The 17,104-nt window shown below is 38.7% G+C and overlaps 2 protein-coding genes across 4 annotated transcripts in view; one reads left to right on the top strand and one right to left on the bottom strand.

Annotated features, from left to right (window-relative positions):
* The window catches only part of LOC111838315 (ankyrin repeat and SOCS box protein 2-like), a 43,368-nt gene extending 34,759 nt beyond the window's left edge, over nucleotides 1-8,609 (bottom strand). The window contains exons 1-6 of one of the 2 annotated variants that reach the window (XM_072702649.1): nucleotides 8,346-8,608; nucleotides 6,498-6,830; nucleotides 5,996-6,097; nucleotides 3,881-4,050; nucleotides 2,220-2,375; nucleotides 1,458-1,703 (exon numbers count right to left, since the gene is read on the bottom strand). In XM_072702649.1, coding sequence (XP_072558750.1) covers nucleotides 1,458-1,703; nucleotides 2,220-2,375; nucleotides 3,881-4,050; nucleotides 5,996-6,097; nucleotides 6,498-6,754 — 931 coding nt within the window. In that variant the 5' untranslated portion in view covers nucleotides 6,755-6,830; nucleotides 8,346-8,608. Of the gene's footprint in view, nucleotides 1-1,457; nucleotides 1,704-2,219; nucleotides 2,376-3,880; nucleotides 4,051-5,995; nucleotides 6,098-6,497; nucleotides 6,831-8,345 lie in introns of both variants that reach the window. The other variant, XM_072702650.1, reaches the window with a different exon arrangement.
* Nucleotides 8,610-12,539: 3,930 nt separating this feature from the next.
* The window catches only part of LOC111838318 (serine/threonine-protein phosphatase 4 regulatory subunit 4-like), a 29,705-nt gene continuing 25,140 nt past the window's right edge, over nucleotides 12,540-17,104 (top strand). For both annotated transcript variants that reach the window (XM_023801165.2, XM_023801164.2), the window contains exons 1-2: nucleotides 12,540-12,890; nucleotides 14,224-14,297. In XM_023801165.2, the coding sequence (XP_023656933.2) occupies nucleotides 12,786-12,890; nucleotides 14,224-14,297 (179 nt within the window). In that variant the 5' untranslated portion in view covers nucleotides 12,540-12,785. The remainder of the gene's footprint in view (nucleotides 12,891-14,223; nucleotides 14,298-17,104) is intronic.

The following is a 17,104-nucleotide window of genomic DNA, read 5'->3' as shown; positions in this document are numbered from 1 at the left end:
ATGTAATTTCTGTTTCACGAAATGAGCCAAACCAATGGAGAAAAACTGTAACACCAAAGCAGCTGAAACTGATTAACAACCCCCTCTGCTACTTAACTGACCAGATGAATATCCAAGAAGTTTAGTTTACTTGATGCTATACTCTGATTAATAAGCGTTCCTTTAATTTTTTTGAGCAGTGTATGTTGTAATGTATAAAATTAAATTAATTAAAATAAAAAAATTATACATAAAAAAAATCATGAATAAAAAAATATTGTCTTATCTACCAGGTGTTTGGTGCTGATAACTTATAGTTTCACCGCGTGGCAGTGAGGTTGGTCTTTTTTGAGACGTTTTTCTTAAATCATTGTTCAACTTAAGTCATTCCTTTTGGAACCAATTACTGACGCAAGGGTGAGGTATATGTATATCCCATAAATTGCAGTGATACAGCATTGCTGTGATTTTGGTTTCTACAATACATTGTCATTTTGTTGTTCTTGTATTGCCATTTTACTGTTTTTGTGTTTATACAGTATTGTTGTATAAGTACAGTTTTTTTCTATTGTACTATGTCATGAGATCTGAAGAAGTTACTTGTGCATGCAAGTACTTTCTCTTGCCAGTGAAGTTTACATACTGTAATCAGGGACGGATTATGGGTTGTGTGGGCCCCTGGGCAAAATTCAAGGGCCCTTGGCAGCCAAACGCCCTCCCTCCATGTTTCCATCAGAGGCCCTATAGGGTCAGGGGCCCTTGTAGGCAGAGGATCAAAGAATGTAGGCCCTCTAAAATAGACAAACGAAAATACATTGTTGATAAGCATTGCAAATTGTTTTGGGCTAGGGGCCCCACGGGCCCCCTGCACCCCAAGGGCCCCTGGGCAGCGGCCCCACTGGCCTGGTCCGTAATCCGTCCCTGACTGTAATACAGAGGCTTGCAATGTTGAAACTGGTGTCTTTGATATGAATTAGTATCAGTGTGCTAAAGAAAAATGATTAGTCAGTGACAATGAAAAATGGGAACCGACTATCATTCCAAATTTTGCAGCTCAGGAACATACCCTGACAATCTGACAATACATTTAAGCATTATGGTGGCACTGACTAATTCATTGGTGGAATTATTTGCTTTTGAGACACGAGTTAATTGTTTTGGGCAGGTTACAGGCTTTTGCAGCTAAACTTTAGTGTTGTGCTATGTGCCTGAACTGTTTTGAGAAATGCTTTTACAGTCTTCTAAATGTTAAGCATTGATAAAGCATTGATTCATGAAATATGCCAAAACAATCGACAAAAGCTGAAAAACGATGCTGATTGTACTTTTAATTGAAAATCTTCTTTTAATTTTTTTTTACATTTATGTTTAATGCATGTATCAGTACTGCCAAGATGAATTCCTAGTACATGTCAGTGGGCCTGGCCAATAAAGTGAATTGTGATAGTGAGGAATTTTTGGTTTATCCCGATGCTCACCACTTTTGATGAGGAAGCGCAGGGCCTCCACACGGCCACACTGGGCTGCCACAAAGACGGGAGTGATGCCGTACATGTTGGGGGTGCCGACCTTGGCCCCAGCCTCCACCAGCATCTCACAGATTTGCAGGTTGTTCCGGCAGACTGCTTCATGAAGCGCTGTCCAGCCCTGGATGCAGATTTTGTTCACCCCGCCACCGAACTTCAAAATCAGCTCCACCATTTTCACGTTTTCCTGCTCACATGCTGTCACAGCAAAGAATGACACAGCTTGTGCTCATGTGTGCACCAATGGTGAAAATCCTTTCCTCACACTATGCTAATTCCTCAAATATTTATGCAAATTTGACAAACAGTTGAATATGTAGCGGTCTATCCAGATACAGCCTACGTATTATGAAGTGGGGGAAAAAAAATCAAAGTTTATTGAAAAATTGTCAACAGTACGGCAAACAGCAGTAGATGCAGGCAATTAAATGAATTTCCTTGACAACTCACTACAGTGAGTAACAGAAATATGGAAATAAATAAACAGGCAAATAAATAAATAGATGGACGGACAAATAAATGAATATTTTTAAATGATCAGAATAAGTTAAAATAGTAAAAGTAAAGTAGCAAAAAAATTACTGAATGAATAAATGTATGAATTGGTGGGTGAATGAATGAATGAATTAATTAAATGTAATGTGCAAATTCTCCGTAATAATAGCCTGATGAGCTACTGAGCAGCCTTTCAGCCAGCTTACTGAAGCAGGGTACCTTTGAACAGGGGCGTCTCCCGGTCTTTATTAGCAAGGTCAGGGTCAGCTCCGTTTTCCAGGAGGTGACGTGCACAGGACAACTTGTCCCTGGAGACTGCCAAGAACAGTGGGGTCTGCTCCCTCGGGGTGCGCTTGTTGATCATTCCAGTATGAACTAGGGAGAAAGTAGTGTAAAATAAAAGGGCCACATGAGAATATGCAAGTATGTTCGTCATCTTTTCCATGTTTCACTACAAGTTCTGCCCTCCCCATACTAAAGAAAAACATGTCTAAAATATTTTTAAACATTGAAAATTAGCCACTTTACATATCCTCCTGAGACCCCACCCATTCATGTATGTCCATTGTAGTGAACATTTTGTTTTTGCATCTATCTTTTCACTGATGTAAGGAAATGTATTTATTCCTGTTGTACACTAAAGAGGACATGCTGTGAAATTAAAACTAAAAATAAATTTGAAAAAAAATTAATTGTAAGATGTCTTATTTCCTCCAAAGACAAATAACCTCAAATTGAAGGACACTTTTTTCCTTGGGTCTCAGGAGGATATATTTACAAAATGCAATGCATATATGTACATGCATTTGTCTTCCATATGGGAAGGCATAGCATATCTTCATAGTGCATATGTTGCACAAATTTGGAAATGTGCACCATATACAGGGAGGATATATGGGTCTCAGGAGGATATATTTACAAATGCAATGCATATATGTACATGCATTTGTCTTCCATATGGGAAGGCATAGCATATCTTCATAGTGCATATGTTGCACAAATTTGGAAATGTGCACCATATACCATTTATGGTGATCACATCTGACTGGGTGAAATTGATCAATGATCATTATAACTGATTTTTTTCTTCTTCTTTATGTGTCAGGCAGATTACCATCTCATTGACATTTGTATATTTATCACATGAATATAAGGTAATAAAATGGACAGCGTCGCTATTTGCTTATTTTTTTTTTTGACAACTTCAAAATACAGTACCACTGTTACAAATGCTTTTCAAATTAAAGTACTGTACAAATTAAATTACTGAACTGTGTATAATTCTAATATGCTATAATACAGTACTGTACTTTACATAAATATTCAGTTCAATAAAATTTTATTTACACAGCATTTTTACAATGTTACATTGTCTCAAAGCGCTGCATCCTGCTGGCTCATTTTTGGCAGTTTATTGATGATATTTGTCATTGAGAGAAAATGAGTTTCTTTTTCCTGTCATGTTTTCTGTGTCTGCAGCATTCGTCTCGGGTAGCTATCCAGAAGCGGACAAGTTACCACAAGGCAAAGCAGGGTGATCAAAGTAAAGTAAAAAAAGAATTACTGTAGTTTTATTTTTTTCCATATGTTGTTATGTTTAAAAAGACCCAAAATGAACACTGTAAGCGGACTACTTGATGACTTGAATTATTTCAACAGTATTTGTACAGGAATGATTTTGTCCCAAGCTTTTTGATCCTTATAAGTGGTTGATCATTTATAACCGTGATCACTATCAGTGGTTTCCACTGTACGTAAATATAGATAACAAAATATTTAGGTTCTATTAGATCATTAGATTATTAATGGTGTACAACAGGGTTAGAGAGCATATTGCATCTATTTAATAAGTGCTGTTCGAATGAATTATGAGAACCAACCTCTCAGCAGGACAGCCAAGCAATCCAGTGATCCATAGTAAGCAGCCTCATGCAATGCCAGCCAGCCGTCCTTGTTGGGTTGGGTCAGACTCTCCAGATCAGACTTTGCCATTTCCTTCACAGTCTTCACATCATCAGCTGAGATAGCTCTGATCACTGGGTTCTCCTCCCTAAAAGTCAGATTCCTCCTATGTATGACTACTTTTCTGCTTTGTTATTTATTTGCGCATACTCGTCCCCATTGTGTATGTATTGCGTATTTATTGTCCACTCATACCTATATTGCAATGCCTTGTCTTACATTGTCCTTTCTTTTATTGCACTTCTGTTGTCCTGTTTACATTGTTGTTTGTCCTATTGTACTGCTATGCACCTGTCCCATCCCCTGCAACCGTGATAAATGAATTTCACTGCGTTCCTCCAAACAGACATGATTATAAAACTAAAAACTTCTTTAGTACTATCATGCTTCTTACAAAGGCAATAGCTCATACAGAACAAGATAATAATACTTTTACTTTACAAGCCCTTTACCATGAAAATCATTTTCTTCATCAATCCCAGATAATATTTTGTTAAAACCTAAGCTTCTAGAGCCCTATTATTCAAATCACGGCCCTCGAGGTCCAAGCCCTGCTGGTTTTCCAGCCTTCCTTTACCTGTGAGCCAGGTGTGAAGCCTCTGACAAATCAGAATCAGTAATTATTAAACTAACTACCTGGGAGATCTGAAAACATGGCCTGGATTTGGAATCGAGGTCCAGATTTGAAGAACCCTGTTCTAGAGGTATGACAGCCTTTAGATTGACCACACAGTTACTTAGGGAATTCATTTAATGGCTTTAAGGGATGGTGAGTAATTGAGGTGAGGACTGTAGTCATCTCCCAGTTTGCAGCAAGTCAAATAAAAAGGTTTTGTGCCCTTGATTGCATTCCTCTTAGTGCACTTTTTCTCAATTACTTTGGCAGATTTCATGAAACATACTTAACATTCTCAAGACTATAAAAGCATTTCTCAAAACAGTATATGCATATACAGTAGCACAACACTAAGGTTTAGCTGCAAAAGCCTGTAACCTGCCCAAAACAAATAAGTTTTGTCTCAAAAGCAAATACTTCTATCAATGAATTAGTCAGTGCCACAAAAATGTGAAGTATAATCAGCACTGTTTTAACCACGAGAGTCAAAGTGTTTAGATATTTCCTCAGTATGTCAGTGTACATATGCTCCTGAGCTCCACAATTCCTATACTGTACATATTCATGTCAAAGACACCAATTCCAACATTGCAAGGCTCTACGTTACAATACATAAAGCTCACTGTCAAGAGAAAGCACTTACATGTACATGTAATTTCTTCAAATCTCCAGGCACACTACAATAGCAAACCAAAAATTCACATGGCGCTATAACACAAAACTAGCAAAATGGCAATACACGAACGACAAAATGACAACGAAATGTACTGTGGGAACCAAAAACACCGCAATGCTGTATCACTGCAATTTATGAAATATATTTTTTAATTATTTTGAAAGGTTGCTTGACTGTTTTGCATGTGGTGGCTTACACGATGATCACAAACATATATTGTTAGGGTTTAAAATTATTACAGTGGGATACTACATAATCTATTTTGAACAGCAAGACTAAAACAACTGAAAATTGTGCCAAACAATGACAATCGTACAAAACCATTTGCATATATGTACTAAACCATGTGGAAATCTGAGTGAAACAATGAGAAATGATGTTCTGCTGTGCATAAGTCACATTATAGTGTGGCAGTTACACTTCTTGTTTTGCAAATGTTAATTGTCATTTGAGAAATGCTCCAAAGTAATCGAGAAAAACTATAGCACATACAGAGTTTGCTGTGTTGCCTATGATTTCAAAGATGATTTTAAAGAGTCACAGTCCCAAAGAACTCAACTGGTTGGTTGAAACAAAATCTTGGTCTGGAATTTTACGTTCTGGACCTGAACTATCCACCCGTGACAAGCACACAGCTGGCCCTTTCCTGAGGCATGTACACAAAGCCTTATGTGTTTTTGAACTAGTCCATTCTGGTTGAATCCCAGGCCCACAGGATGGCTCACACACAGCTGTACTCACTCTTCGGGTTCTGGCATGACGAGGGTGCCATCATATCGCCGCCAGGCCACCATCCTCTGGCCATCTCGGGTGACGTAACTGCTTCTAGTTGCTCCTACAAGCCTACAATGCGTCAGATGACACAATTACGATGAGCAGTGACTTTGAATTCAAAATCTGCTGCACAGCCTTAGTAATCACTAAGTAATCATTAGTAATGTGAAAGATGAGAATTCTCTGGCTGTGTTGCTTGTGGGCTGTATCTAGGTAAAGGGGTAAGAACTGTCTGTAGGTTGAATAGATGCCACCCCTGACTATCTGCAAGGACTTCACCAAGCACTCCCCCTGTTGTGATAACTTGGGAGTTAACTGACACAGAAGAGATCAGTTCTTCAGCTGCTGTAGTTACATTGTTAATTAGTGATTCCACTATTCTAGTACAAAAGTACAACCTGACTAGATAATTAGTAATTAGCGGTGTAGTGGTGTCCTCTCCAGTTTTCTGTAGGTAGCTTAATGTTACCCAGGTGGGTTTGCTGTGGGAGGGATCACTTCTTGGTCAGCAGCTTGAACATGCTGCCTGGCGGATTGGCTTGGCTGCCTTTGCATTGCAGTTTTGCTGCTTGACGCGACCTGGGCATTGGCTGCATTACTGTCAGCCAGACTGCGTTCGATAGCAAGCTCAAGCAGCTCCTCTTCCGAGAGGCCACTGTAAAGACTGTAGTCATCAGATCCCAGCGTTGAACATGCCGGGCCTTGTAACGTTGTACCAGAGGCCATGCTTGCTCCAGGGAATGGAAAACTGCAATAATATGAATGCTGTTCTTCCACGTTCCTCTTCAATGTGGCAATAGGTCTAAAAAAATTGAAAATACATTTTTTTTCCAGAGGCATTCGTGTCTGGACTCAAGTTCACATATGAATGGATTTGGTCTTGTCACATGCTCGGGTGAATTTTTAAAGTCATGACTCAAACACTTATGACTCTAAAAATCTTTTCGAGTCCATAGCCCTGGTTCCAGAATCATTTTGCCAGAATTTATGTAAGTTTCAGTACAAGACATCCAGTAAAAAGAAGCACAAGGCAGAATGCAAATTTTAGAAAACATTGATAACTAAGGTGACTTGCACAACTTCCAATTTCTATTGACACTTGGAGAGGAAACATAAAGGTAGGTATGTAGGCTAATGCTAGTGAGCTCAAGCAAACTCAAGCTGAGGTGAAACGGTGTTTCTGAATTTCCCAGTGTTTGAGCCTATGAAGATCTGGCATCTTGCCAAGGCTGATCCGGGTTTGATAATAATTATAGATGGAAGGGTGGATAATCACTTCTTTAACTTCTTTTTGTTTTATTCTATTTTTAATTTTTCCGTAGTGCAATAGTATCCTCTTACCAGTGGAATTTCCAATTCCATGTTTCCCCTCTTCCTAATTATTCAAGACCCACCAGAAGTTCCTAAATTTATTTGATGTACTTTTCTAGAGACATACTGGTCTCTGTCCAATGATTAACCACAATGGCAGTCGATACCTTCGTTTCCATTCCTTGAGTAGTGTGCATAGTTATGCAGTGTCAGCATTTTTTCTGCACTACAGCAATTAGCTGTTTAATTAAAGCCAGGGGTGCCGTAAGGGGGAGGAAAGCTAGGATGATTCCAAGGGCCCCTGAGTGACAGGGGCCCTACAAAATTAGGAAAATAACTGGATTGGTTTGGACTGGGGGGCCTAATATGATATGCTTTCATGGGGCCCAAAATCTCTAGCAACGCCCCTGATTAAAGCCACTGCTTAGATAGAATCATCATGTAAACACTGTAGGCTGTTTGGTGTACTTATTTCTATAAAGGTCATATTTAGATTAATAAAGTTAGACAGTGTTAATGTGACCCATTGCTGATCATTAGGATTATGTGTCTGTTAGAGAAAAAAGCCAAAGATCATGTGCTCTGCTCTTCAACACACAGAGTCGATAGCTTCCATAAAACACAACCTTACACCCCCACTGCCCTTAGCTTGTGTTGACCTTCCAGTGCACATTACTGTGCTAATGCTACAATGACAAGCCATACATCAGACATTGTTTCTATGAGCAAGCAAAGGCCTGGATATAACTCTAAACATATTACAATGCTTTGAAAGTCTATTCAAATTTACATTTGTTTAAGATATAATTTTCCCTAAAGTGTTTTAATTTTTTCATATACTTCAGGTTTCACCTGTGAAAGGTGTTACAGGTTCCTTTCTAGAAAATCAGCTATGACAATATGACTATGTACAGAAAGAAACATAAAACCAGCAACTTATTGCAAATAAAGTAAAAACACTGCTTTTCAAAGATCACTTTTCAAAGTAATATTAAACAATGCTTACCTTCTTCCTTGATATTTGTCTTGCTAATTTGCCATTAGCTCTGTTTAGTGGTTAGCTGTGTCGCAAGCTCAGAGCTAGAGATCTGAAGCCGCACTGCCAGAGAGCCCCCTCCGAAGTGTCTAGGGGGTATTTTTGGTCTGTTCACATGATACACGCAGAGTGAAGACCCAACTGTTTTTTTACCTCTCAGGTTGCACACAAGGGAAAGAGAATTTAGTTCTGCAATGGCTGAAGAAGAAAGTAAATCGGACCCAGCATTAGATGGAAGTATTAGGTGGGCCAATTGTCTAACAGTAATACTAACTTCACCTAGAGTCAGACAGTAATATTAGCTGTACACAGTATCAGGTTGCAATGCTAACTGTCTGACAGTCTAACCCAGTATCTGACAGTAATATAAACTTGCCCAGAATGAGACCATGATGCTAGCTGTGTACAGGTCATATGGTAGTGATAAATGTACACTTTTGACTAGTGACTAGGGGCGGACCGGCAACAAAAAGCAGCTCGGGAATTTGTCCTTGATTAGAGGTGGGGGGGGGGGCCTTGGTATATTCATTAATCATCCATTAATCATCGCCTGCGATCAACCTGGTAACACGCCACAATCTACCGATGGGCTAGGCACCCCTGGTATAACAGCTACCGTCCCCTCCAAAAGTATTGGAACAGTGAGGGCAATTTATTTTCGCTGTACACTGAAAACATTTGGGTATTTACCAATGGTATTTACATCTAGACCTAAAGATCTGGTGTTCCATTACAAACGATCACTCTTCTAAGTTGTCTAACATATCTAGATGTAAATACCTGAAAATAAAAGCTGAATTACTGATCTCATCTCATATTCATCTTTTGGTGTCAAACCCAGATCTTTTCAGTGTTCAGCAAAAATAAAAGAATTGGCCTCATTGTTCCCATACTTTTGGTGGGGACTGTATCTAATGCCAGGGTTGGGGAAGAAAGACCAGCCCTCACAAGACCTGCCCACAGGGAAAATTCCCAAACTTCCTGATAGCCAGTTTGCACCTGTTATCCCAACCTATCACAGGGCACATACACATACACATGCTATGGACAAAAACAGATGCCAGGTAGTCTAGGTGCCTGTCTTGTGGGGGGAAACTGGGGTACCTGAAAGGGCCAGGAAACCTCCCACCTCCAATCACTGAACCAGTCATGAAGAATACAAGAAATTTAAAACAATAACTATGTATTTATATCCATTTTCTACACCTACTTGTCCTGTGTAGAATAGTTGGGGGTGTGGAGACTAACCAGGACACTACTGATGGATGGATGGATGGATGGATGGATGGATGGATGGATGGATGGATGGATGGATGCTTCATTTCTCCCCAAGGGGGAAATACAGATATCCAGTAGCTCCTTTTAAAAAACATACTAATAATAAAAATCAATACAGTTATAGTACATAAAGGACAGAGGGTGGAATGCAAAGAAGGGAATAACCCAGGACGGGGCACTGACACATCGCAGGACACACCACACCATTCACACCTGCGGCAGAGACTTGAATGCTCGTCCAGAGGTATGATGTTAACCTGAATGCTAACCAATGAGTCATCAGGCTGCTCCTCGTATACATAATGGTCTCATTAAGTCCATTGGAGTGAATACATGCAATTTACATTAACTAATGTACCTAACAGTATGTTTTTCAACTGTCGATGGAAACCCATACAAGAAAGGGATACCATACAAACGGCACACATGTGAGGCCACCATGCCACCAAACCATAAAATTATTCTTGCCTATAATAATAGTAATGTTATCTTTATTTATATGATTTATAAAATATATGGAAGTTTGTGTATATTTATTTATCTTGTGAAATACTAGTGAATAGGACAATAGACATACAGTATAATTATTATAATTTAAAAAGAGATATATTTTATCAGACTGACTGAGGACTTTAAAATATTTGGTACATTTGGAAAAACATTTAATGTATAAACATGCCATTGTGACAGTTTAAGAGTGAAGCAACAAACTAGGCCAAATATTTACCACAGTATATATAATCCATATACAGTGGCTTGCAGAACACCATGACATAATACCCTGCTCAATCATTCCATGCAAGTACTGTTTGAATTACTAGAATTCCCATAGGAAATTAAATAGAATAAAACTGACATGGCACTTTAAGCTCTTGTTGTTGCTTGTCAGCCAGAGATTCCTTCCACACTTTTCAGAGCCTGTCAACCAGCTGGCGCCTAAGGCCACCTTGCACAGAAAATGGGATGGAGCCAAAGAAAGAGCTAAACAGCTCCTGTCCCTGAACCTGAGCAGGGCAAGTATCCGATTACAGGCAGAAAATACCAGGAATCTACCACTCAGGGACATGGCAATGTAGGAAATGTCACTGACAAAGGTCACTGTCAGATACATTCTCTAGGTCCCTGTTTGATTGTTCTTTCTGTTTATTTTCTTTTTTACTTGACACAATCTGCTATTGTTTGCTTTAATAGAGAGTTATGCATATAAAAATGCTGTAGTTCAGTTTTCAATACCTATAACTTAACAGTGCAAGACCATAAGCCATGACCATAACCACAACCGACATTTTCTCATTTACTGTAATGGAATGTTATTGGTTTGTAGTAGATTCTCTTAGCTGCTTTTGAGATTTTTATTTTACTCCACTGATCTGTGGAGTCTAAAGATGGTCTTAAGATGTCTCTGTGTAAAGCTGTTTTTAAGGTCTCAGGTGAATGCTTTACTGTATGTCTTACCATATATTGTGTTGTGTATTTCTGTATATTTTGAAATGACAGTAAAGTCTGACCTCATTTGTTTTCAGATAAAAACAAAAGACATTTAATATAAATAACCTTTCAGTAAAACAATACCAAGCTTATTTAATGACAGCTTCTCATTCAAAGAAATAAATTTCACTTCAGAACTGAAACTGCCTTTGTTGTGGTTGGCTGTGTAAATGTAAATGTTAAATGCTGTGGAGAGCAAGATACCTCCGTCTTGAATAGGCTGCTGCCTCCCTCTGCTGGTTTCAGAGAACCAGTGGAGATACTGCACACCAGAAGTATGTGCTTAAGTGTAAATTTCCCTACTTCTGGCACATAATCCTAGACTCCATGATTTTCCTAAGTATCTAAGAACGATGTGGCTCATATCGATTTGGTACAACAGCAAATGTTCTGAACAGTTTAGAAATCGTCATTAATATTTAGGCTCAATAACAATGGTCATGCCAAGGTGGGATTCGGACTCAACCCTGAACGTGTCCCACGCTGATCCAACGTGCCGCCCGTTCTTATAACCAGATAATATGACCTTCAAATTCTTATTTATTATTTATTTATTTATTTGTCCGTCCATCCATCCATTCACCCACATATCTATCTATCTATCTGAGGGGGCGCTGACTTGCCAGACACTTTGCCTTGCAGATGATTGCTTAGGGTGCCACTTCAGCTACGACTCCTACCACAGGAAAGGCATTTTCCTATCTGGATCTGTCACTGGTAATGGACATGCATCAAACGAATGTCAAAAACTGAGTTACATGAAGAAGCTGAGGATGCTGCCTTCTATCTTGGGAGATATTTCTGTGCATGTATCGTGGGTACAATAGCTTTTTCCTCCTAAGCCTGCCTGGACCACTGTCTCCATGGAGACCCGTTAGGCTGCTGCAGTATGTGTTAGAGAGGTGAATGCGTGTGCACGGATTTTGAACTCTGAATGTCAAAGCAAGAATCCTTTCTCAGCGTTTCGATGAGTAATAGAACAGTGTTAAACATGCTATTGCATCTATGAGTCAGATAGAGACTCTGCGTTCAAAAGATCTTTTTTGACGTTTTCTTTGCAGTAATTCACTTTAATATTATTAATTATGTAATAGTTATACACATACTAATTAGATACAGACATATTTTAAGTTGAGTTATGCCAATGCAGTACACACTCATAAATCTGAACGAGAATCGCCAGACCAGAGAGGCTTCAATTTTAAAAGACAAATTAAATTATATACAGAGGACAAACGCACTACTGAACTGAATTATTGCGAAAGGTTTATGTTTTCTTCTTTACGTTTATGTGACATTTTTGTTAAGTGGTGAGTGTTGGTATTCCGGCAGTAGAATTTCCCACAAAATAATAAATAAAAAATGGAATGCGTAAAATTTTGCTGTTAGAAGGATCGTTTGACGTCCTCCTCACGCGTCAGAAATCGACGCAAAACTTTGTTGAAAGAAGAGGCGCTCAATCAATTCACTGAGAGACGTTTTCCTGACATCACAGCAGGTCTGCGCTTAACGCGGTACCGTAAAAAGACAAGAGGCTCATCTAGGGGTGGAACACAGCGTTTCCCAAACCAAGAAAGAGACTGTACATATATGGTCGCTGTAATGATTTAATACCATTGGATTCGGAAATAGGAAATAAAACCCATGTTCGGCAACAAAATGACATTGAATCAATCCAATTTGATTGGGCACATAGATGACCTGCAGGACCTTACCATCATCGAAAGACCAATACGGAGGAGTTTAAAGGTATTTCTGTCTATACAGGTCCAGTTATGCTCTGCATTAATCAGATTTGCCGAACTGAACGAGTAGTTGTACTGTAATAAGTGTTTCATTTGATAAATCATAATTGTATTTGTTGTTATTTCATCACAAATGTATTCAGTTCTTACGTGTTTTTTTTTTCTTTTTTTCTCGTTAATTATGTAAACTAGAGATTCGCATGAAATTCAAAACTTCAATTGTAAATGAAATGCAGGTTATACTAACAATAGATTACATGTGATGCGATAACTCACAATATTTATTAAAAGGCATACTCGTTAAATTTTCTAGTTGTTTCACCAGTCGAATTAGTACTGAAGATCTATCAGTTATGCGATCTTGGCAAATATTTGCGCAGTAACATTAACCATTGAATGCAAGTATGCGTTATGCGTGAGGATGTTTGTTATGTGTCATAGGGGATGTATCCAGAAGTGTTTAGATGGTCAGTCCAAACCACTACCACTGCAGCCTTTAATGCAAAACGGGGATTGCCCACTTCGCCACCGTGACGCAGTTTCTGTCAGGGGTCTCTTCCACCAGCTGTGCCTCTCAGGCTTTCCGCTACAGATATCGTTGTTCGGTGTAAATCTTAAGGATTTCTTAAACGGATACTTTAATAGTTTTTTATTTTATTAATAATAATAATAATAATAATAATAATAATAAAATACACTCGTTTTAACAAGTAGTCTCGACATGCCATTCTCTGTTCGTGTTCCCGCATGCAGTTTTAAACTGCGCATACATGTGAATATGTAAGGTTCAGATGCCGTGGGTGGGTATCTCCTGCTGACTGCTTCATAGGCGGAGCCAAGTAGCTTTCAGGAGCTTGAAGGTTTACAGTAACAAAACACATCCCCCCTCTGCTGGCCAACGAACTCCCTGCTCTCTCCTGCTACACTGGGTAAGTAACAAAGGCAGAGGGGCTAAGTCACTTCAGTGGCATGCAGTACAGCCTGTGCCTCCCTCCCAGGGGTGAAACTCTGCCTAGTACTGCAAACTCCTACCTGGCTTCAGCACAGGGTGCCAGGACCTTTCACTGTTGAACACTTTTTCAAAAATCTGTCAATTTCTTTGCACCAAAATTCCTTGTTCACCTGTGGGCACCTGTGCACTTCCAAAGAAAATTAAATTGATGGTGGAGATGTGTGTTCCCATTTCTCTACTCTGATCATGGTTCTGTGTTTGGATAAGTTTCTAACTTAGGGAATTTTATTTGTTTTCCTTTTTTGTGTTCAGGTTTCTGAGCTGTTGTTCTAAATAAATTTCTTTAAATTTCCTACCTTTTAATTTTCTGTTTTCCTTCTCTTAGAGTGCAGAGGAGATTGAGAAGCTGACTGTGGATGAGGACCTAAACGATATTGAGCGAGCTGTGTATCTCCTCAGGTAATGAGGCCTCAGTGAGAATTTTATGCTTACATCTCCTTTTATGGCTGCATATTTACTGACGCAGGTAACGTTAAGTTTCACCCAGCATGAGGTCAGATTTGGACTCGCAGCCATTGTTTGCCAAGCCAAGTTTAGTTATCACTACTGCCCATGACTGAAGTTTTAGAAGATGTGACAATTTAAAGTTTCACTATGTGTCTTTACACTTTTTCTTAGAAAACGATAATAATGATATATCTGTTGCTGTGTGTCTAGAATGTAGTTTTCACAGTAGTGTGGTCAGCAGAAGGTTGAAAAACAGGATTTGTGTGCATCTTGGAGTAGAAAAGGGTTATGAGCATTTCAAAGTACCTGTTAATTTGTCTTAGAGAAATGCATAAAAAAAGCAGTAAAATGTTTAGCTACTTTATTCAAAAGTTTAATTGAGCATGGCCTCGCGATCTCAAGAGCTTTTGACATTCTGTAAATATATTTACCTTTTCTCAGAATGCAAGAAAGCATGGAGCAGAAAAGATGACACATTTGGGGAATAAAACAAATAGGTCAGTCAGTCAGAAGTTCAGGTCTGAGCCATGGAGGGTGAAGGAATTGTATGAAAATAAAGGCACATTTTGGGAATATGAGAAAACCTACCTGGACACCAAAGCAAACACAAAGTGACATGCTGCGGCATTTGCTTACTTTCTTCAAATATCAATGCATTTCTTCATTTTGCTGAGGGATGATTCAATCTCTGGCTATGTCTGCCTCATAGGTGCCTGCTGTGCCCTCTTAACACACTGTCTGTGATACAGAGTGAACTCTTCATTGTACCCAGAAGTGCTGTTTAGCACCACTCAAACCACACATTTGTGTGTGGTCCCTGAGGCTAGAGCCACAAATAGTCACTACACTGTCCATCCATCCATCCATCCATCTATCCATCCATCCATCTTCTGAAACCGCTTGTCCTATTCTGAGAGAGAGAGATAAAACATCTGAAAGAAATTGAAATAGAAGAGCTTTGAATTTATGGTCCACTGGATAAACACAGACATAAGAATAGTTTTAGAGTCTAATGCTGAATGTTTATTGGTTTATAGCTATCATTTTTCTGCCTATACAGTATACGCTGTCATTGGTAAAGGAAAGCTTGAGAATTTTTAATAGAAATTTTAGCCTCAAATAAACCAATGCTGTAGCACGTCATTGTGTTTACGTGTGGGAGGTGTTCCAATTACACGATGGGCGCGTTGTGTATCAACTGTTTTGAAGGAGCTGGACATCAAACATACACATATAAACTTTTGTGAATATCAAATATGAAAATATCAAGCAATTGTCTTCCCAATAAATAGAATCCTACGTTTTCTTGTTATTTCTACTATAGAACTCCAGCCAATTTTTGAGTGTTTTTCTATCCCTTTTTTTATAGGCTTATAATAAATTAATAATAAAATAAATATGTTTTCCCGCAGAAGGGTAGTATGTGGATCATTGCGGAAGTGAATATGCACTTTGTTTTCTGTCTAATGTGACTAATATCGACATTTCATGGATTACTACGGATGTGGTTCAGTAAAAATGTTCTTTTTTTTTTAGCACACAATGTTGCAACTTGGATGACCAGATCGCATAAGTTCTCTGAATTCCAACAATATGTGATTCATGGCTGTGTGTTATACCTATCCAAAGTTATGAGCCTGAGATTAATGAGTGCGAAAATTTATGAATTTCATGTTTATTGGGTTCTAAGGGTTAAATAATCACATTCCTCATTTAGAAGATGCAGAAGCAGTTTATTCTGCTACAATTTTCTGACTCTACTCACTAGTTGTTTGTTTAGTTTTCAAAGCATCTGGGGGTGGTGGGGGGCAAGCAACTTTTTGAGTGGTGCCCCAGAAACGAAAATGCCTTCCTTAGCAGTACCTGTCAGTTGTTCCAGTTCAGTGTTTAACAGATCAAACTCTGGGTGCCCCAACTGAATGGACCTATATGTCAACATGGGGGGTTTTCATGTTAATAGTCACATAGTGAGGACCACTCCCATATTTAAGGACGTGGAATGTTCTGGAATCTATCCTTTTGAGGTTCTGTTGTTATGTTAGTAAAAACTTTCATTAATTTGTAGCAAACCACAGCTATTATTATTTTTATTCTTACCAAAGAGTTCAGCAGCTGTTTGGTTTCTATTGCTTTCTTTTTACCCATTGAATGAATGAATAAGTGAATGAATAATAATAATAATAATAATTATTATTATTATTATCATCACTATTATTATTATTATTGTTGTTGTTGTTGTTATTGTTATTAATATTATATTGATGATGATGATAATGATGATGATGATGATGACGATTTTGGCTACAAGGTGACTGACAATTGCAGGCAGACCTGATGCAGATGGAACTAAGAAATTGCCAACTGGACAGTTATTTTTGTTGAGGTTTTACACACTGAATGAAGAGTAAGAGTAGTTCAGAAAAAGCCATGACCAAGGCAGCCTACGTGGCAATCTGCAATTCATCTTTCATTATTGAAAGAGCTGCTTGCGCTGATTAAGCTTCTGGCTGTCAGGGCCTATCACAGATTAGCTTTGTTCCCTATAGACAATAGATAAGAGTTCTGTCACCAAAGTAACTGATGAGTTTTCGGCTTTGAAAGGATAGGACCAGCGGGAGCCATATACACATTTCAAGCTGACAGAGGCACTGTGAAACAGAAAATGATGATGTAACTAAACCACAAAACTTTCAAATGGAACCTTATCTATAGTAAGCTATATAAAGTAAGGTATATAAAGACTCTTTGTGGACAAATGT

Source organism: Paramormyrops kingsleyae, chromosome 19 (genome assembly GCF_048594095.1).
Source record: "Paramormyrops kingsleyae isolate MSU_618 chromosome 19, PKINGS_0.4, whole genome shotgun sequence".
Taxonomy (NCBI): Eukaryota; Metazoa; Chordata; class Actinopteri; order Osteoglossiformes; family Mormyridae; genus Paramormyrops; species Paramormyrops kingsleyae.
This window is presented reverse-complemented; position numbering and strand designations above follow the sequence as displayed.